A 22,992-nucleotide genomic window follows, 5' to 3' on the forward strand; every position below is an offset into this window, starting at 1 on the left:
TTCCTTGACATGGGATTCTTCCCAAATCTGTTTTTCCTTTTAAGTCCTACTATTTTTTCCCCTCTTTGCTGATTTGTTCTTTCTCTTGGGATGGAACTGAGAGCCAAGCTCAGAGATTCAATGTGAGTTTATATTCTATTCAATTAAAACTCAGGTACTGTGCCCAGRCAAAAGATGAATGGTGCAAAGCTGGCTTAATTTATGTTAAAATATTCATAATGCTGCTAAGGTATATTCATAACGCTGAAAAAGCCAACACATTCCACAGTTTTGTTTGGCACTTGCTCTCAGAGTTTCTGTCATCCTAAACAATTGAAAATATTCTACTATATTTGAGAGTGAAAGAAAAGCATTTCCTGTTCCCATTATATAAAAATTTAGTAGCTGGTTTTTACTTTGTCCATTTATCTCTCATGAAGCCCAGAGCTCTCGCTCTCTTTTCATTCCTCCAACACTGAAGTCTGGAGTTCCTTTGAAATTTACTTTGGCATCTACTTCCTCAAGCAAGCACCTTAAAAAAATTAAAGCTGAAAGTGGTACCCCACTCCAGACTCAACACATAAGTTCAGATATTGATTTCTAGGAACAAAGATTTAGTTAAAAAACAAGACACTAATGTTACAACAGAGCCTACAAAATCTAGGTTAGCTTTCATACTATTAATTCAATTAGTTGAGTTAGATAGACATTCAGTTACATAGTTCTTCTATTCAAGTCATTCCTTACGGCTGATAGCAGTCGAGAGAGGAATAATAATTTTAGGGAATGCTTGGGAAATTATTCCCTAAATCACCGGCATTCAAACCAGGTCTAAAACTGTGACTGGGCATTTGCAATTATTCCAAAGATTGGTATAAAGACCAACTCCACACCATCTTATAGTTCTAGGCTTTAAAAAACAAACAAAACAATCCCTCAAACACGTAATATTTTGTTCTACTATGGTTAAGGCACTGGATTGAGAGAAGGAAAATCTGGGTTCAATTTCTGGTTCTGCAATCAATTTTGACCTAGTCATAGGCAAATCACTTAAGACTAAGAACTCACACTCTATCACATTACTGTGCATCAGATGAGCCACACCAGTAGTCTGTTTGCACACGTCTAGCCCATGGCAAATACAAATGACACTTACTGCAGCATGTATAGATAAAATTAGGCAACAAGAGAAACCTTGGTAAGTCTGAGCACCTAAATTCAATACCACATTTAAGCATGTATGCAAGTGTTTTTAAGTTACTCCTGTGTTTCACTCATTAATCCATAAAATGAGAGTAACTATTTCTTTCTTGTCCTGTCTTTATTTTAAGATCATAAATTGTTCAAGATAGGAACTTTCTTGTACGTTTTCATTGCATCTCATACACAAGGGTCTGAGCCTCAGCTGAAGGGTTTAAGTATCTCTGTAATACAAAGAAGTACTACTGTTTTGGTTAGCAAAATCTGTATGATCTGAAGTTCACTTCTTGGCAGAGTAGTGTACTGACTCAAACACTGGATTGCAATCTCATCAAAGAATATAAGGAAAGATGAGCTGTCCCCAAAAAAGAATCATCACCTATATACCAATATGCCACCGAAAAACACAACAGAAACAAAGCTGAGTGAGATTGCAGCTCAGGGCATGTTAAGTATGTCCCTTTGAATTCTGAACTTGAGGCCAAGTTTTCTGTCTGGACCTGTCTTCTGCTCTATGAGAAGCAGACATTTCCCAAAGTAGAGAACATAAAGAATCTGTAYGTTGATTAAATTCCTATCAAAAAATGAATAATGTGCCCCCAAAGAAGCCAAGAGCTCTCAAAACACACAACTGCTAAATACTTGTTTTCCTACATTGTTGGTATTAGTCTGCACTGCTCACTGTGTTGGTGCAAATCTCTCCCATTTACACCAGATGATCCAGAACTGCCATTTCAGGATTGTTAAATTACTGTCTATTTGTTTCCCTGTCCACTAGACTGAGAGGTAAGCAGCTTAAATTCCATTTGTTCATGCCAACTTAGTAAGCATTTTCTTTGACAGGCAAAATGCACGGCTAGTGTTTCAGAAGGTTTCTTTTTTAGCTCAAGGCTTTTGCTTCATCAGGTCAAATTCTGTAGCATTCAAAATTAATTCCCATACACATGGCCAAAATTCATCTTGCTAGTAACACTGATGTCAGTGGAGCTAAAACTAGGATGAAAGTGCCCTTTTTTCCAGACTTGGCACTTGGAATTTAATTTTATGACTAATGCACTTTCTTCAAGTGCATATAGGAACACTGGAGACAGAAACTTCCTATATCCTTTTTACTTAAAACTCCTTTCTCCTCCCATCCTAGGTTCAATTATACAGCAATTTCCAGATAGGCAACACAAAACTCTTCTGAAACTCTTTTCAGGATACAGCTTGAATTCAGCAGACATTTTCCTGTTGGCTTACTTCTGGCATCTTAAACATGAGTTATCAGTAAGTCAGTGTAGCTGCAGTTGCATTTGCTGATCCCGATGAACTGTTTTGCTGACTGGGAAGCCTGCTATATCTTGACTTGCTCCTATCAGATGCAAGACTTGGCAGCTTACAGGGTTGTCTGGTCATAGTCTAGATTAGTAAGGTATTTTAAAATGCTTGTTACCTTTCTGAAATGTTCTGTTTCTGCTTGTCCACTAAGCTTATCAGTGCAGCAACAGCAACTCCATGAAGCTTTAGTTTGAAGTTTTGTGTGTTTTTTTTACCCCCTTTTAAAAAGAGCGTCATACCTACTCCAGGGATTCTGGGGGAAGATGAATGGAGAAGAGCATGTCCTTCAGTCTCCTAAGCCAGATTAATAGCAAAATGTCAAGTCCACAGCAACATGCTCTCAATTTAGAAAGTGCTGGTGCTATAAAGAGAAAGCCATTGATTATTCATCCTTGATTTAAAATACTCAAGAACAAGCAAAAAAGAAAGTATCACATGTATCCCCCAATGTCTTAATTAAGCTATGCACTAGTTGCAGGATTTGGATTAGGAACAACTGGGCAATGCAGACTGCCACAACAGCATCTTGTGGCAATGTTTGCCTTTTAAAGAGACGTACATCCTATAGAGGATGTAGGTCCTGGCTTGTAGTAGTCTATCCTGATCCAGCACTGTATTAATGATGGAGACAGCTATTGTTTCATAGAATGGAAGTTTGGTGTGGGACTCTGCTCTTCATCTGGGCCCTTCTAGCAATATTCAGTAGATATATAGCAGCCTACATAACCAAATCACTGCTTAAACTTTTGCTGGTTAACCCTTACAACAATCTGGTGATGCAGAGAAAACTCTTAATTTTGGAGATAGGGAATTAAGGAATAAATTCAGTGAGCTGTCCTATGTGACCTTGAGCATCAACAGCAGAACCATAATTATAACTCAGAGTATTCCTAACTCCTAACCCTGTGTTCAATTATTATACAACATTTATACCTGGGTTTGGTACATAAAGACTTTGACAAGTTACACTGGGAGAAAAGGGAGGGCCAAAAAGGGACACTATTTCTGCACAAGTGGTATTTTCAGATGAAATGGAATCTCCAATAGCCTCGAGCCCAGATTCTTTGTATTTTGTAATCAGTTCTTTTTCAGAGATCTGCTGCTTGCAGTTCCAATCTCTTACAGTAGAAACCCTTCTTTGCAAAAGAAAGGAGTAAGACTGGCTTTTGCAAACCTGACTAAAGGCCAATCAGGACAGCAGTACTGAAGCCCAAAAGTCCAGGTCACTGAGAGTACAGTACAGTCAAGAAAGGGACTAATGTCCTACTTACTGGTTCTCATTTGCACACCTTTTTGACAGGTGGCTAAATTGCTCAAAAACCAGACAAAACGAGGGGATATGAAGTAACATACTAACTTCTTTAATAGAGTCCAATCCAATTAAACCAAAATCACTCTGTGAACCCCCGGGTTTATTCACACTAAACAAGTCAGTGGTACATAGAGTTTACCCAATAGCTGATCATGTTTATACTCTAGGTCCCCACATGAAAAATGAGCACCAGTCAAGCAGACTGCAATGGTATTTTTTTCTTCCTTACTTTTTTTCTTTTTTTTTGCATAAAACTATTTCTTTCATAGACTTAAAACAATCAACTAGCCAAGTTATTAATTATGATACATCTAAAAAAATTAATACTAACCCTAATGTGACTGCTGCTTTAAGAGTGCTCTGTATATCGCCTTAGACCGGCTTTTCAGTAGCAATTCACTACAACAGGTCCTAAAATAATAATAATAATAATAATAGAGAATTAAAAACCTGACAGCAAGTTTAATGGTTAAAAGTAACAAAAAACAACCTGTTCTGAATGGTGATTTTTCCTCAGCAGTTCAGTCCTGCTGCAGCACTCACAGCCTCACAAATTGCAGAAGGGGTTTGAATTCTCTCACCTTCTTAAAGTCTTTCAGTTTATAAAAGGACAACTGCATTGTAACCTGCTAGGTGCTATGGGGCTTTTCTTTAATGTTATATTCAGTCAAAAATGGGTCTGGTTTTAAAACTTACTGTGTTTTTCTGGGGTGGGTTAGGGAAGGTGGGGAATAGAGAGAGAACAAAAGCATAAACTGTAGTTCCCCAGGTGCCTAAGTCACTAGGACTGTCTCTAATTCTCAGATCAGTGCTGGCAACTTTTGTTTATTCTAGAAGATCATGATGGAACACTGGCAGAAGCCTCTAAAGCTCTATTTGATGTTTTAGAACATGTCTCCTATTCAAGGTCACGATCTTTTGTAATTCATCAGTTAAGAAGCCTTTTCTCCCTCTCATCAGTGATGGTTTAAAGGTAGGGTGGGGCATGAGACAAAAAGGGAAGCTAAAATGAATAAAAAAAATCTCAGCTATAGAACCAAATTTCATTATTTTCTCTTTCATTCACAGCATCTTATCATTATAGCCAGACTGCTGCTTTGCTTTGTTAAGGTCAAACTGATCTCATTTCCCTTCTGGCCCCATTGGTTGCTGGTCGACCTCCGGATCCACTAAGGATGATGCAAATGCTGACTGGACGATCTGAAACCCAAATGACTCCAGGAGAGACATGTTCTGTTGGGGTGAAAAGGGGGATCCTAGAGCAGGACCAAGGTCCCCCAATGGGCCACCAAGAGCCCTGACGTGAACTTTCTGTATATGTTTGTTCAGATAAGACTTTGATCTGAAAAAGCTGCCACATTCAGGGCAAGGGTACTTCTTCTCTCCCTCTGTCTCCATTTTGTTTTTGCTGACTGCCATGTCACAGGAGAAGGACCCATTGGTGCTCTGTTTCTCAGGAGTCTTGAGGTCACTGGTGTCAGAGAGGTCTCCATACGAATCAGAACTCTCAATCGGGTCCGAATGTGAACATTTCTGGCCTTCTATGGGAAAAGAAAAGAAGAGAAAGAAATTTTCAGAACCTCACCTGCCCAAAACATTTATTTAAGAAGCATTCAAATAGGTCATGTCAGTTACCACCTGATTCATTAATGCCCATCATGAAAGAACAAAATACACTTAGCATTGCAATCTCCTGCATTCTAAAGTCCTTGACCACAGTTTTCTTTACAAACAATATGGTTGCTATCACAGCACATTCAGATTTTTAATCAAGGATTTATAATGATAGTGAGCACATCCATGATATGCCTCGGGTTTATATAATACTACTTTTAATCCCAAAAGGTGTCTTATGAAGTTTATACTTCAGGCATCATAAAAATGTAGACCTGATAATGAGTTTTTAACTACAGAAATCACTTCCCATACTTCTGAAATTTAGCTAATACTTCCAGGAAGAGCCTAGAAATTTAATAAATTAAAACAGGCTATGACAAGCTGTGAAGAAAGATGGAAATACTTCATCTATTAATATCTGAGCAAAGCAGTAGGGACCTACAGCAATCTCAGAGGTGCAATTGTATTTAATTTGGTGGGGCTCCTTTTTACAAGTTAAGTACAAAGCTGTTAAGATGCAGACTTCATAACTTAAAATTGTTCCACCCTTAAACATCGTAGCATGAAGTAGGAAGGAGTTTAGAGACACTACTTTAAGTCATTTGGATACATATCCTGGCAAAGCCACTGGTGTGTTTGGAGTGTTCCCCATTCTTCTCTGACATTATGCCAAGAAAGTTTGTCCACACTTTTTGCCTAGCACAGATGAATGAGCGTGGGAAACTCAGACGTACTCCCTAAACAAGTCTTTGAATACAAATAAGCTGTATCAACTGCTACCTCTAAAAGACCAAAGCAGCACTTGGCACAATCCAAAGGATAGATTTGCTCTGGACTCAGCATTACGAACCAAACAGGTTACGCATGAAATCAATACACCACTGAACTAGAGTAAATCTCTTGTTAAATCAGCACACCATCCAGAACCAATGGGCTGGTATAGTAACTCTGTGAGGACTTCAACAGGACAAAAAAAAACAAAAAACAAACAAACAAAAAAAAAACACTCCCTTCCCCCCGAGCTGCAGCATTCCATTGGCATAAGGCAGAACACAGACTTTGTTTAATCCAGACTACTACATTCTCCCTGGCAAGAGCAGCCATAACTTTCTGGGACAAACATGGTTTCAAAGAATTTTCTGCTGTTTCAGCTTCACCTGGCATACTGATAGCTCAGAACCAAGAAGCAAAAAGCAAGCTATCTACATAGAATAACACAGAATTTTACATACTCAGACATTAAATACTCTTTAGTTATTCTTACAAAAGTAATTTTTATATTTGTTTTTGCAGGAAGTAATGGCAGGTTAAAAACAAAAAAAATAATAGCACTATTTTCATCTTCTACTTCTCCACAACAACAGCATTAAAAAGTAGAAGCTTAACTAGATAGTTGCATGGTTCCTCATCAGTCTGAGGACGGATATTGCTTTCACCATCAAGAACCTTTAGGAACTGCAGCCTGTGGCTCCCCTTTCTTCACCAGAARCCAGAAACACGGTTTGACGCAAGACAAGTATATTGGACTATGTCACTATCAAAGATCTGCATCCCTCAGGTAAAATTCAAGTCCTGATTGCTCCTAAGAAGATGGTCAAGATGAACTAACATGGCCTTTTCCATCACTAAAATGAAAGAAACTACCAAGAATTCAAGTACCCTCATCTGCCCACCTCACTCCCCCAGACTTGTCAAACCTGGTATCCAAGCATAGACATTACATCCTACATACATGATCCTACATGATTTCTCTGCATCTCCTTAAACTGCTTCCTAGTATTTTCCCTGTCCTTCCTCCCTCCCCTTCCTCGTGCCCAGCCCAACATCCCACAACACAAAGTTCTGCACAGAGCAGCAAGGTGCAGAGCAGGGAGTCTCTTGCCTTTGATGCCATAGGTCCTGACGCAGTGGAACGCTGCTCCCCCATTCGTGATGGGCTCCTGGTGCCTGGAGACCTGGGGAAGGGGAACACCGTGGTGGGTTTTAACATGGACCTTTAAGTAGGAGGCAGAGGAGAAACCTAAACAAGATAAAAGGAGATGAGATCCTGCCACCAGCAAAGACACACATCTGCCTTGCCTGTTCTTATCTTTCTCTTGCTCCTACTCCCTATTACAAAGTTGCCATTATACTAGCTTAATTTCTTGTTACCTATAACATGCTCAAGTAAGATCCCTAGACATAATAATCAGGCAATAAATCCAATGCATACCCTTCATTAGACTTCATTTCATTTGCTTTTTGGAAGTCATGATGAAAGAGTAACAGCCTCCTTGAGAAAGAGATCCTATGTTAAAAAAACTAGTAGATCACATGAAATGTTTAGGAAAAAAGGCAGAAGAGACACAACACAAAGGGCACCTATGTCTCTTCACCAGTTTGTGCGGGCTTCATTTATCTTAATAAAAAATGACTTCACTTTTTSATGTACTTTTGAGAGGTAGTTTAAAATGGTTTCTTTCAAGCTGTTAAGTTTTGAAGGAATGCCATTCAATAACACCCCCTTTTAGCACTTAGTGTGCTTACCCTTAGGTTTCTAGCATTTATAATGAATGACTCCTGGAAGGCAGAAAGTTAAAACTATCGTTTTTTTAAAAAGTATATAATTTTATTCTATAGAAAATTTTGAGAAATAATATTTCCTTCATTCAGTTCACTCTGAGTTTTAAAAACCTCAGATTGTCTGCAGTCAACACAACTTTGGAAAAATTATTTTTTCTTGATGAAAATCTCAAAACATCTATTAGCTCTGACTTGTAAACCTAAAACATGGAAATTAAAAACATGTATTGTAAACCACTGATTTAGAAACACAATAGTTTTTGACATTTGAGTACGTGCTTTTTTAATCTTATTTTATATATCTAAATATATTTAAGTCTCACAACTATGATCTTTTCCTATTATGCAATAAATCCTCTCAAATATATTTTAGAATGTTTTTAAAGTCAGATTTTAAAAAAWTTTGCAATTAGTACTAGAACCATTTGGGCTATACACAAAGCACGAAGAGGCAAAATTCTGAAGAATTTCTACACAGGCAAGCCTATTAACAACCACCTTAATTTTTAAATTCTGAACAGAATATTACGGTATTTTCATGTTAGATTTTCCTTTAAGAACTCAGAACACACTACAAGTTCCACTATCACAGACAGAGCTTCAGGTTCCCTTTCTGAATAGAGAAAAAACAAGACTTAAATCTTTGTTACTAATGTGAGCAAGGTCTCCATAGATTTGTACTGTTTTTTAAACTAATACAGCATGTCCAGAAGCCCTTGCAAGACAACTTTCATGCCAATACTTCACTTCAAAAATGAATAGATATACTACTGCAAAGCCATTTTTATAGTGATATAACTGCTTTTAAATTTGGTGATATGAAACAATTTATTAGAAAGCGAGAAAAATCAATACTGGCACACCTTTCTGGGGTAAATTTTTTGAAAGCAGCCATTATATTCAGGCGCTGAACATAATAATGAATGTACTGTCACACTAGAATTCCCTGTGCCTAACCTACTGAATTTCCCTCTGAAAAGATTCTTCTTAGAACCTGTGGTCAAAGAGTCTTCAGAAGTTATTACAAATTGCAGAAGTTAAGAATTGCATATACAGCACTTACAAGACAAGACAGAACTCCACAACAATCTGCCAGATGGGAAAATGGCAAGCTGCTGAGAATGAACAAAGCTACTGAATGAAATTCAGTATATTCAGTGTAAGAATGAAATAACAGCTACTGCAGACCTCTGAGTTGACAATAAAAGTACAGAAAATAGATCCAACAAGAAAACCATAATTAAACAAACCAACAAAAACAACTCACAAAATACAAGGGAGCCAAATCATCTAGGCCAAGTCATCTGTGGAATTCAGATAAGGATATTCTCTGAAATGATGCAAGATCTACCTTCAGACATAGAATTCCACCAGAAAACGTATTTCTCTATCTACTAAAATTCACTACAGCTAGAAAAAAAAACCAAATTTTGACTGGTAGAAGGAAACAATGTATGGCTAAAACAGTGATACTTCCAACTATAAGGTACTTCCCTTATTTCATACCAGTGTCCAATGACTACATACATGAAGAGATAAGCCTCTTCATATAGCAATTCATCAAAATCTCACAGCCAACTGCCATAAGAGAGGACTACATACATACAGRTATTTAGTGTTGTCCTATACTACAACTGACACAAGAAAATCTAGAGTCAGAATCTCTGCAATATGCTGTATTTTCAGACCTCTGCAATTTTATTTGCAGACTACATTGCTACATATAATGAAAATTGCATGCAAAATGTGTTAGCCCCCTTTTATGCACTTGACTGATGAAAGTGTGAGTCATCAACTTCCATCAAACCAGTAAGAATGCAAACTGCTTCACAGGAAACTGGTTAAAGTGAGATTTTTTTTAAGTTTCATCCTAATTTTTTTCTGAGACACTAACGATGGCTTATATTACCAGGCCTTAATTATGAATGCCTGCCCTAGGAAGAAATGAAGGTGATTCCTAAACAGTAATCCTCTACTTGTTAAATTCTTCAAAAACAAAATCAGGATAATGCAAAGGATAAAGTGGGAGTATTTTTCATTTTTTAAAGGAGGAATGTATTTATTGCTCTATCCGTACGTATCTCACAGCTTTGCAGATTAAATATTTCTTCAAACAAGAGGAACCAACATCAAAAACATGCTAAAAAGGAAATGGCCTGCTTCCTATAAATGAGATCTATTTCCTGATCTCTTAGATACCACCTATAAGGAGACAGGCCATAGAAATAATTGCAGGCTGCTCCTGTTTCAAAAATTCTACTTTGGGTTTATCTAGAACACCTGGAGTATGCTTCTAGCTTTAATCGACCCTTCATCCAACATGAAAAATGAAAGAAATCATCTTATAGTAAAAAATGTTCCATCTAATGTGTCATAGGAAAATTTACTCTTATGCTAACTTACTTGGTTTCTGTGAAACAGACAATGCATATGTACAGAAATGGACATCTCTTATTAACTGCTACACCTCACTACAAAAGTACCAGCTCTAGACTTAAGTGACTAATCTCCTTTTAATTTCTTTGGATACAAAAAAGAACCCCAACACATACACACACTAATCAAATTACTAAGAATGGTAAGAGAAGAATATGCAATGACTAAGCAGTAACAGGTCTTTTTAATATAAACAGATTGAAGAGAATTTGTCTTAAAATGATGCCTAGATTTCATGAGCACACATTTGTTGAATTCTTAAAAATAACATTCATTTGAATGAATCAACATTAACAAGAACTGAAGAACTTTCAAAATAATCTAAAAAACTTTTTTCTTTTTTTGAGGGGGAAATGTCTATCTGTGTCATGTCATAAAATAAAAGAACTACTAACATAGGAGGGCAGGATGGCTGCCCTCTAACTTAGTAGTCTTTCTCACTGGGCACAGATACAAATCTTGAGATAGATTTTGTGAAAAGTGTTTTCCTAACTGCAAAAACTCAGAAATCTAACTACTTAGTATACTGTATTTTTTTTTTTTTTAATACCTCTTTTCAGAAAAAAACGCTGCATGGCTTCCCTAACTGAAATACGTGATTGCTTACATAATTATTCTAAGCAGAAAGATCCTAACCTGGAAAAAAACAATCAACTTATAGATGGTAATTCTTGGAGATTATATAGCCATTCCTAAAATAAGTAAGTTAATAAATAAGATCAGCAAATGGGAACACGTCTTTTGTAGTAAACCAGTGGCTATTGCTTTCAGTCAAGGTACTGATTTCCCTATCTACTAAATCCATTAAACCTTTAAGAGAGCAAGATACACTTTATTAAATTCCACAGTCTGATGAGATAAGTGATGGATGCTAAGCCTGTACTTCCCATTCTGACTTTAACATTAGGATATGTCTAGCTGTGTAAGAGCCACCTTTTCATCCATTTCAGAGTCCTGAGCTTTTTTTCCTGTCAGCATCCAAACTTCTCTCTGTAAGAGTTTTTAAAAATCTTTGTCTTCTTCCTTGACAATTACTGTATCCAACATCAATTAAGTTTCCATTCAAAAATACACCAGCACATTAGCTGAGGGGAAAATAAAACAAAATTCTACAGCACGAGCACCATAACCATCGCACGGTCACAGTGGGCAGTCATCTCACTCCCTATTAAAGAGAGGTTTTAATTCAGAAATTTTCCAGCATGATGCATATCTCCATACCCTACAATTTAAAAGATTTTTAGAACAATAAACATTACCTTTTGATTTTAGAACACAATTATAAATCCTGACACCATAGATCATAAAGCTGTAATCAGAATTCACAGGATATAATATTGAATACATAACACAATTGTTTCACAAATCCAGTTTGTAACTTCTTTTTCCCTTGAATGTTAACAAAAGGTAAATATTTAACAATTTAACAGATTAATTATTGTTTGTTACTGATGTGAACTGAAAATCACAGCAGCAGACTAAATTGTCACTGACAACACATATGAAATACACAAGCTACAGGAGGAAAGTAGGGTGCTGCTTATACTTTGCTGTACAACCGGTTCCCTATCCTTCCACATAGGAGTGTACATTTTATTCACATTTCCAGTGTACGTTTCAATCTGTAAAACGTGAATAACCCTCCTAATCATTTCATTGTTTGAATGCCAAACCAGTCTTTGTCATGCTGGCTGAATTTCTGAAGAGCTGCAGTGACATCCAGTGGTATTCAAGGTGAAACTCAGGCTTACAAACCCTGGGAACATAACAATTYCCCTCAACCAGTGAGTTCTTGTTCAGAACCATGTTCAACCGAAGGAAAGCAGGACAGAAGACCCTATCCAAGATCGAAGCCCTGTCTTGTTACTGCAAAAAGAATTTGGTAAGTTTAAGCAGCTTTTCAGAAGATGGACCTTTACCTGAAAAGTGGCCATGTTTCATTTTGTATCTACCTGGAATTTAAGAATCTTAAGATTTTCAACCCAGATGTCCTCTCCACAAGAACTGYTAATACCACTTTCAAGACCTAACAAATGGTTCAACTACTGGAAAACGTCTCCTTTACAATTTAATGCCTCAAGTTACTCATCATCTCCTAGTCACCCAAAAGTTCCATTCCTGTACAGTCTTCATATTAAATACAGAAAGAACATCTACACTCTCTCAAAAGATTGCACCTCTCTTCAATTAGAGAAGTGAATGCCTGTTATCACAAACTAGCTCATCAGAAAAAACAAGAATCAGATCCCAAAACACAACAGCAACCTCCTCCTACAGTCATTAGGTACTCCAGTACGTCTGTGTGAGACAACAGTATACTCTGWAGTTGTATATTCATCATTCAGAATAAATAAATAAAAGATATTGGTAAGACAAAATGACTTTTTTTTGTTTTTGAAATTTATCCAGCTTGCTTTACATCCTACAATGCCTAAATCTACAACTCTTTCTTCAATTGGAGAGTACAGCCTTCAGACAGAAAAGCTTCCAAAACTGTATTTATATAAATAAAATTGTTACTCATGCTCTTCTTTACAAGATTAGTTCTAGAAATGTAAGTTAGTACAAAGCCATTTTTGGGGTAAAGAGGAAGGAGCAGCTTGACTCTACTGCTGCACCAGGAGGTTAAACAAGACTGATAACATCACGTAGCTCTTTCATGTACAGTTATCAGTTTCAACTTGGTGTGTATTTGAAAGAYTCTTCTCTGAAACTGAATGCAGGACTCAGTTCCAACAAGGTATTGGAAAAAAGGTGTATGGTGGCAACACAAAGTGGTTATTTTATAAAGATCTTACAGTTTGACAAGGAAAATTCTTCAAACCGTCTAAAAATAATTTGCTTCACATTTAAACTGAATTTATTCAGGTTCTGTTAGCCATGTAAAAAGGCCAGACCTATGACTCGATCAGTTTCAAACTAAGTATTCAATAAGGAAACAACAAAAGAACATGTACACATACAGTACAACCTCCTCCTGTTGCAGGCAGAATCAGGTAGCCTTACAGCTGCCCTCAAATGTTGCCCCAGCCCACTGAAATAAAGTAACAGTTTCTTCATTACCTCGGTTACAGATAGTGCAGAAATTGCTTGGTCCTTCACTATGTTTCTTCAAATGATCTGCCATATATGCTGCCCGCAAGTACTTCCCGCACACCTGGCATGGAACTTTGTCTTCATGACATGCTAGGTGTGAGCGCAGTCGGTCACGAGTGGCAAAGGAGGCATTACAAGTCTGCAGGTACAATGAGAACCATGTAACTTATCAACTCTGCTAAAAACACTGATATTGTTGAATCTACTTAGTATTTTTAAGAGTAAATATCTCAGATCCTGGGCAATTACACAAATGACATGAGGCACAAGTCATTTCCCCACAAATAGAAAATTCACATCACCAATATACTATACAAGATGTGATGTTACCACTCAAAAGAATTAAGAAAGCAAGCAAACAGCTCTAACATATTACAGTCAGTAAAATTTAAATCAAGACAGATTTGTAAAGCCTTAGTTTCTCACTGAGGATGAAGCTATGAAAACTTTAAGTAATATTTAATAACAGAAATAGCACAAACCACTCTAGTTATTGTAAGCATCCTGCCATTTCACTGAGACATTAAAATCACTTTAAACAGCTCAAAACGTCCTCTCTGTCACCTTCCTAAATTTTACTCTTTGATTTGATCAGTCTGACTTCATTACACTGGATCTCCCCTTYGGACTACTACAACATATAAATGAAGCATCAGCGAACTGGCTGGGATGAGAAGATGACAAAAGACACTATAAAACAGCCATCCTGGTATCCACAGTGACAGGGCAGACAAAAGTTAAGTGTAGAAGCAAAGCCTCAGAAGGGAGCAGATATCAAAATAACTACATGACACTGCAATCTTTTTATAACTTACCCCAATCAAGGTATCGTATTCCACTTACTATCATGAAACAAGTTTGATTTGGCATAAGATAATATTGCCCACCCCCTGGAGGAAAGTCACATGGTAGATGAGGGAGGGTTCCCTCCCATTACTGTAATCATAGCAATTGGCAGGTATTCTGACCATGTACACAGCCTGCTAAACTGGCCTGCCAATTCTGAAAGGCYTGCCGTATCTTTAACGTGTGAATAAAAGTAATACTTCATCAGCAACACATTAAGTAAGTTAAAGGTATAGTTTGAAACCATTGCTCACAAGTGCAGGAAAAAAAGCAAAAGCAACGTATGTTAGAATGACCACACCAAGTGGGCAACAGTGACATTCAAGAGTCTACAGCATCTGATTTACAGTGGAGTAGCCTTTACATAGGAAAATGCAGTTCAAGATGTGTAACCACAGTCCCCTAAGAGATAATACRAGAATATTAAGTTACATGGGAACTAGATATATTCTTTTTGAAGATCAATGTGTAATTAAACAAGACACCTGTTTCACTATAGAATAGACTTGGAAAGTAACAACTACTAAAATTACAAAAAGGTAAATTAAATTGTCATTACAGAAGAGAATAACCCATATAATTTTATGCAACTTAATCAAGAGCTTAATCAAAGAAAAAAAAAAAGGCAGCTGGAAAGTATCTATCGATTTCAACAGGCTGCAGACTGTACTTGTTCAATCTTATGAGATGCTTAAGTATAGTAAACTCCCAGAGAACTGAGGCTACTCTGCAGCAGGCAGAAGACTTAGCAYCTCATAGGATCAGGATTTAATATATTTAAGAAGACAACACTATAATAACCTGGATTTCTGTGATACACAGAGTTGAACTAAGCTCACCAGGCAAAGATTCATAAATCGCTAGTGGTAAAGTAGCGTACCCTTGAACACRAAAGATTTGTCTTCAGTCAAAATCTCAGGACACAGCGCTGAGCAAAACAGGTGCAGCTTTCATTTATTAAAATGTTTTTAAAAGTAAAGACTCATTTAAGTCAGGAGTCCAAGACTGATACTAGTCAACCCGTTGGGTATCAGCTAAAAGCGTATTACTAGACAATCAAGGATGACAGCCAAAAKGTCCATTATTTATAATTCTAATATTGAGCCTCAGTAAGTGTCCATAAAAAAAGCACTGGAAATGCATCAGCTTATGAAGTAGACCAGAGACAAACCGCATAAACACAGGGATGCCAGAAGTAAAAACAGATCTGTCCCATATTGAACCCGAACAAGTGGAAAGCTTAGGGAAAGGCAATACAATCATTTCTGTGTTTGATTTCTCAGTCTTGTTGCTGAGTTTTGCAAAGTTCACCTTTGGATAAACTATATAGTTAAGTATATCTGCAAAGAAGCTTAAAAAAAAAGTCCAGTGGAGAAAGCAAGAACCAGTTCAGCTGAATGATAACAATGGGAGACAGAACTAGGTTTAAAGAAAACCCCAAAGTTAATATTCAAATAGTTAATATTTGTAAAAGGTATAGAGTAAAAAAAAGTAAAAAAGGTAAAAAGTTTTATTTTATATAAGATAAGTGCTAAATGAGTGCTAAGTATTTATCATTAATTGTTAATAATAGAAGAAAACTCCAGTGCTTTCCTATCAAACATTGCACAGGTATATAAATAGATAAAAAAGAATATATATAAAGTTTTAAAAAAACATTGTTTAAGAAATACCTCTTGAAGTTTCAACTTTTCTATGGTTGTGGATGTCTCTGAGCTTATTCCATGGTGGCTGCCATTTTCCTGCTAATAGGCAGGAAGTAAGAGAAATTAGGACAGGAAGAAACTCATTCTGCATTGAAATCAATGGGAAAAGCACTGGACTTTGGATGCCAATTTTAGGTTAATTTAAATAGTTTTAAATATTTTTTATTTTTCAAAAGTCTTTTTGTAATTTAACCTGCATCTTTTTTATTATTATTATTTATTTAAATTGCCAGATGAACAATCTGCCTCTTGCCTCTGAGCATGAACAAACTTCCGTTTTCTCCCCCTTCCCTTTTCCATCCACAGGTTTTCAGATTACTGTTTCCTCCCAAACTGCAGTCTAACATTCACATCATTCACACTCAAAAGCCAGTACCCAGCCTCACCCCTTCCCATGACAAGTCAACAAGCTGAACTATCCCATTATAGCTAGCAAACTGACTTACCACTTCTCCTACATCAAGAACTCAGCTGCCAGATTTTTAAAACTCAAATATCACTAGTACAATAATCCAGGAGAAAAGTATCCAGAGTTCCATTTGGTGTCTTGTCTGGACACCAAAGCAACTTCTTGGAACGATTTCTCAGATGCCCTGGCTCTGTTGGAGGCCTTCYTTCCCCATTCTGAGTCTGTTTTAAGAGTAATGAAAAAGTTGGAGTCAGGTCTTTGTCTAGCACCCAGTGCTACAGGTGCTGAATCTTAGGATAGTTTTGAAAATGTGTGTGATGCCCAACTGTTACTTTAGGGGGATGAGTGCAGGTTGACATGCTGAGCACTGCAAACTGTAGCTGTTACAATTATGTTTAACTTAAAGTTACCCTGCTTCTCACCGTTTCATTTTATCTGTCCTAAAGTTGTGCCAATACCATCTCGCTTTTGTTTTGATAATCCAAAATGTACTATGATGCCACATCAACAGAAAAAATACACTGGTTTGCAAAGACGCCTGAAGGGCCCAGGTAAATGGCTAGTGGACGTTGTATAAATTATTATATAGTGTCACTTCCAAGAACGCCACTGGGATACAGGATTCTGGAAAGCTTTTCTGTTTACAGAAAGAGTCCTTCTCTTTTGTAGTAAACATAGTCTGACAATAACAGGCATTTTCAACAGGAATTCAACAGATTCAAAATATTGAATCTCAATGCTGCTCAATCTATTCTCATGGGGACCTAAATTTCCAAATGAAATCAATAAAACAGAGCAGAAAGTGGGGAAACAACATGCCAATATAAGCTATTTTCCTCCCTAGTGGCCAAATCCTGTGTCTAGAAATATGTCAAGGAACAGAAGTGTTACTGGTTATAAGATAATCAGAAGGAGATTTTTATCAATTCAGCTTTCAGATTTGAAACAAATTTTTAGTGTGAAAGCATTCTTTCTGTGGTTTGTACCATATATATCATCTGTGTATATTTAAGACGACTTTCTAAATCTGACAGGATATTGTCAAGGAGTTTTTGCAAAGACATGCAGCAGGTTTTTAAACAGATTTTCTACATCTTGTTTGAAATGAATGAAAAGTTAACCTTGCAAGGTTAAGCAGTCAAAAATGAAGAACAAATCAAACCTGAAAAGGCAAYCTCAATTCTGCCCTCACACTTAAAACCTACAGACTATAGCTCTAAAATGAAATGAACAGTGCCTATAATATTACAACACTTTAAACAACAAACACAAAATGTGAAAAACTGTTATTAGAAAATACTGTCACAAAATACATGCATGCAAGGAGACAGTGTTGAGCTGGGCTATACGATTTCCATTTTCCCTGACTTATTAGTTCTGAGCGCATTCTCTGATTCATGCTTAGACAGCACATATATTTAAGATTCTTAAAACAATTAAAAAAAACTTTTAAAAATGTAACAGGTATCAACTGGCAAAAGACAATACGGGGTCCTAAATATTCATTTTTGTACCTGCACACAAATACATGCTTATGGGCAAAATTCTTAAAATTCTTCAGTCATCTTCAGTTCATTGACTTAGGCGCCTTGTTATCCCCAAATTGTGAGGTGGTCACTGTGAGTGGAATTTTCYAATTTAAATGAATTTATAGCATTAAATCATCTTAGGAAGCTTAAATCAACCTAAGACTTTAGATGGGTTAAGCTGATGAATCAATGTGAAGGCTCAATGGCCTGATTTTCAAAAGTACTGAGGTTCCATAAATACGACTGAGGTCAACAGAAACCTTTAGGTGGCTCAGTATGTCTGAAAACTTGTTCACTCTATTACTTGTTGCAAAAACATTCCAAAACTCTCACTGTTTGGAGGAAATATAGCAAAGGTGTGTCAAGAGACATGACATAAGAAAAAAAAAAGATTAGGAGGCAGCAGTCAAGCAGGATGGACTAGGTTCATGAAACGTGCTTAGAAATTTTAAAACAAAAAAAATCTCCAACCTTCACTGTCTTCAAAGAAAATGGAAGGTATCTTGTTCCAACTTTCTTAAAATAAACAAAAGAAAAAAATACAAAATCTTCCTTCAGAGACCAAGCATGGAGACTGTTAGCCGAACAATTTTTTTAGAAGTTTATCCTACAACAACGTGAAGACAGCACGTGAAAATGGAAGCCGATTCTCAACTTGTTTTAATTAATACTTCCAAGTACCTCTTAAACCCCTCTACAAATGAATTACAGAAGACCTTTCTTGATTTGTTGCTCCAAATCCTGATGAACAATTTATTAACTGTAAAAAAACTATACGCAGTATTATGACATTGTATTACAAAGGATACCATGGTGGTGCTTTCTGTATTCTCACCGGGATAAAAAAAAAAAGCTTCCAATTTTGCTCAGTGCAATGTTCTGAAGGCTATGYGATTAAAAAAAAAGAGCATCTTGGCAAGTGATGGTAAATTATCAATTTTATTTGAAATTATTCTTAAAAAAAAACAAACAAACAAACAAACAAAAAAAAAACGAAGTCAGCACTGGAGCCTCCTGCTGGTTACCACTGCAATACCAAAGGAAAAAAAGGGGTATAATTTGTGACATTGACTCAAAGCCCAGGGTCAAAGTGGCAGGGTATGAGATCCAGGGTGCAGAATGGGATAGAGTAGCAAGGACRAACATCTGGCAGAAGAGGAGGGAGGCAGAAGGACCAAAACATCAGATGACACAGGGGGCCAGGGGAGTGGGAGGGATGTAAAGCAGCTGTCACTGTTGTACACTTATTTACAAACATTTATCCCAGTTCACACATTCATGGTCTTTTTACTGATACTTATTAATTCTATTCACACTTATAAATCCAATGTCTTAAAAAAAAAAAAAAAAGGAGATTACACAAACATCAATCTAACACCCTGCCAACTCCTACCTGACACTTGTGAGGTCTCTCTGAGGTATGCACCTGTTTGATGTGTCCATTCAAGTGGTCTGGCCTTAAAAAAAAATACAATTATACACACTTAAAACAAATACTAAAACAAGAAWTTACTATTTTAACCAAAAAGAGAAGTTCCCTGTGGTGGATATATTACAAATTCAGCAATAAATTTAAACTTCTCAAGAACCAGATCATCAACTGGGGCTCTACTTTGATAAATACTCTCTCCTACTTGCTAAGAAGGTAGCATTTTCTCAGGATGAAATTAGGACTCAGTGATCAGAGGAAACAGGAAATGCAAACTACAGTTTTCAAACTTGCACGTCTCCTTCCAAAATCTGCTTAGATCTAAACAGTCATGGCACTTTGATTTACAGTTGCTGAATATTTGAAAATTGGTCCCTTGGGGTTTATGTCCCAAACATGGATGTAAGAATCCAACTTTAAGCACCTCTGTGAAAAAAGACTGACTCTAAAGACTATTGCTGTGACCCATTTTCCATCAGCAAGGTGAAAATAATACTGTTCAAACTCACAGCTTGGTTGGGAGACTGCATTAATACAAATAAAGTGCTCTGAAGGTCCCAAGTAGAAGGTGCAATGGAAGAGCAAATTATTACTGGAAAAAATAAAAAAAAAGTTAGACCATTCTTCACAATCAGTAAAGCCTACTTCGAAGAGAGGACTGAATAGCTGCAGATTTTCCTGGTGGGAGTTTCTCCTAGTGGGAAGAAAGCTTTTCATTGTATGAGGCCAAAACTGCTTGGAAACAAGTTCTCCACCCTCTCCTCCCCCAACTTTCCAGCTGCGCCAATGAGAGGACGTGGGATGGAATTCACGCACTGCGGACAGAAAATAGACTTTGCAGTCTGGCTSTTAAACCTGATGCTCCAGCAAGTGGGCTGGAGCTGTGTAACCGGAAAGACTGGTTGGGGGTCCTTCTAGGTAGAAGTACCTAGCAACCTCACGTGCTGTGCTGCTTCTGAGTGAAGTAAAGGATACTAAAATTAGACACCATACTCCCAACTTTTCTTTTGCTCATTTCTGTGCAACACCTATGATCGAGTACCGAAATTTAAGAAAGACTCTCTAGTTCGATTTTACAAAGATGTGTAGATGTTTCCGTTGTTTACTAACACCGTTAGCGCCTGTTCACRTTAACTCATTGAGAAAAACGAGTACTCAACACCTTTCACTTTCCCTTGCTCATAGAAATCTATCACACAGCAACAGCAGAAATCTTTAAGTGTGACTAAATAAAATAAAAATTGGCAGATGGTGTCAGGTACGCTTTAATAAGAAAAATACTTTTACTTCTAGTACACAGATTAATTTCCAGTCTATGACCTTCCATCCCCAAATCTGTAGTTCTTAGAAAAATGCATCCACTAATTAGTGATAATATTTTTAAAGGAAAAATCTAAGTTTAAAATTTGTTTGGGTAACAAAAGGTCTCTCTGACAAAAAGAGAGCTAGTAGATGTACAACTCTGAAGCTTATGTAGTTGGGATAATTTTAACTGCTAGCAGATTTTCAGCTCGTATTTATTTTAATTCTTTCCCTCCTGTTAGAGCAAATCAAATTCAGCTATAGAAGTAACATGGAGTGTTCGCATCCCCCCGACATTACTTCTAGCCTCAAAGAGAGCATCGAACTTCTAAAAAAAGTTTCAAATTCATTAACTCAGACTGTCAGATACCACTAACACAGCTACACGTATCAAACAACTCTACTTATTAACTCCCACAAACAAAAAAGTGACAACAAAAAAAATCAGCAACATTAAATGCACAGATCTTACGTATGTTGCAGGGTAGAAACAGGATCCCCTTCAGAAGGATGTAAACCCAAAGGACACAAAGATCATGTATTAAAAGATACTTGATGCTGCAGCCTTTGAAATCTCACCTCTTCCTTCACATTTGGGTGATAAAAAACATTACGAACTAAGAGAAACGAAGGGAAGTTAAGAAAAAGAAAATTTAAAATGGATACTAGAAAAATAATAATCTTGAGATGTGTTAATATTTTGCACTTCAACAGCACCTTCAAACTACTTACAAATCAGAAGTCTCAAGACACTTACGTGAGGAAGGTAATTATTTCAATACCCATTTGACAGAAGAGTCATTTGAGGGAGAGACTAACTGATTTGCCCAAGGATACACATATACTAAGTCTGGGACAAAGCTGGGAATGTTACCCAGAAGCCAAGTGACTCCCAGTTCCACRTCTTAATTACTTTTAAATCCTTTCAAGAGCAGTCTCTTGAAATAGCCTCCCAATGGAAACGWTGAAAGTCTCATTTCTCAAGACATTTTAAACTGGAACAGTCAACCTATCCTAAGTACAGATTGTTCTTGTTTCCCAAGGGATGAGACAGCTAACTTCCCAGGTCTTTGTTGAGGTCTATGATTCTCATAAGTTCCCTCTTACCTGGAGAAGCCTTTTCCACAGCTCTGGCAGATGTAGGGTTTTCCCACAGAGCCATCGTGAGATCGAACGTGATAGGACATCCTGTCTTTCCGCTTGAACCGTAACCCACACACCGGACAAGAGTACGGCTTCTCGCCAGAGTGTGACAGCTTGTGTCGATTCAGGTGGTACACGTCCCGAAAAATCTTGCCACAGATCTCACAGGCCACCTGTTTTCTTGTCCTGCTTCTTTTTCGGGGTGCATCAGGGTCATCCTGACCAGGGACTCCATTTTCACCCAGTCTTGGAGGTGGGATGTCTATGTAGCCCAGCTGTAAGCTTGTCACCCCGTGCTGAGCTTCATGCTGACGAAGACGATTAGCATCCGTAAACACTTTTCCACAGAGGCCACAAGGCAGGATACCTGCTTCTCGCAGGCCCCCTGGGGCACCAAACATCATGGAGTCCAAGAGATTGGCTTTACGGGGACGTCCTCTGCCCCTCTTGGTGCTTAAAGCAGGGGCATTAGCAGTGACATTCTGGAAGGGTGAGGCCAGCAGCGGTGGGGACAGTGGTCCTGCCACCATGGGCAAGCGGTCCACCCCCTGCAGAACAGGCAGGGAAGACTGTGCAGCGGAGAGCGCAGCCCGCGTGGCCTCATCTTCGGGCATGCCAGCGATGCCGTTGCCATTGGGTGCCAAGCTGGCGCCGTTGGTCATGTCAAGCGGGAAGCCGAGGTCGGCGGCCCCTGGGCGGAAGAGCATGATGTCGGGGCGCGCGGGTGGCACAAGGATCTGCACGTTGGACTGCTTGATGACCTCCTGGCAGATGTCAATCACGGAGCGCATCAGCAGGAACTTGGCGGCTGTCATGAGCTCTGGGAAGCTCTCCAGCCGCACCACGATGCGTGACGTGTAGGCGAAGTCCAGGATGTCCCCGAACACCTTGGAGCTGATGGTGTGCATCTCCAGCTCCCGCCCGCCGCCGGCGGCACCACCGCCCGCAGCTGCCGCTGCCGCTCCGCCGGCCGCCTCCGCGCCACTCGCCTCCGCGCCGCCGCCGGCCCCGTCGCCCAGCTGCGCGCTGAACACCGACTCGAAGTACTCGCTGCAGGCGGCCAGCACCGCGCGGTGCGCCGGGAAGCTCTCGTCGCCGACGCGCAG

General features: G+C 38.2%; 1 protein-coding gene across 1 annotated transcript; it reads right to left on the reverse strand.

Annotated features, from left to right (window-relative positions):
* Nucleotides 1–462: 462 nt before the first annotated feature.
* Nucleotides 463–22,992, reverse strand: PATZ1 (POZ/BTB and AT hook containing zinc finger 1; the record flags this gene model as incomplete). Its single annotated transcript, XM_085305846.1, has 6 exons — nt 463–5,352; nt 7,311–7,448; nt 13,490–13,661; nt 16,042–16,113; nt 19,406–19,469; nt 21,851–22,992. Coding segments are annotated over 6 exons (2,007 nt in total), but the record flags the coding sequence as incomplete, so codon positions are not given.

Source organism: Rhea americana, unplaced genomic scaffold, assembly GCF_003343005.1.
Source record: "Rhea americana isolate MKP2758 unplaced genomic scaffold, rheAme1 scaffold_227, whole genome shotgun sequence".
Taxonomy (NCBI): Eukaryota; Metazoa; Chordata; class Aves; order Rheiformes; family Rheidae; genus Rhea; species Rhea americana.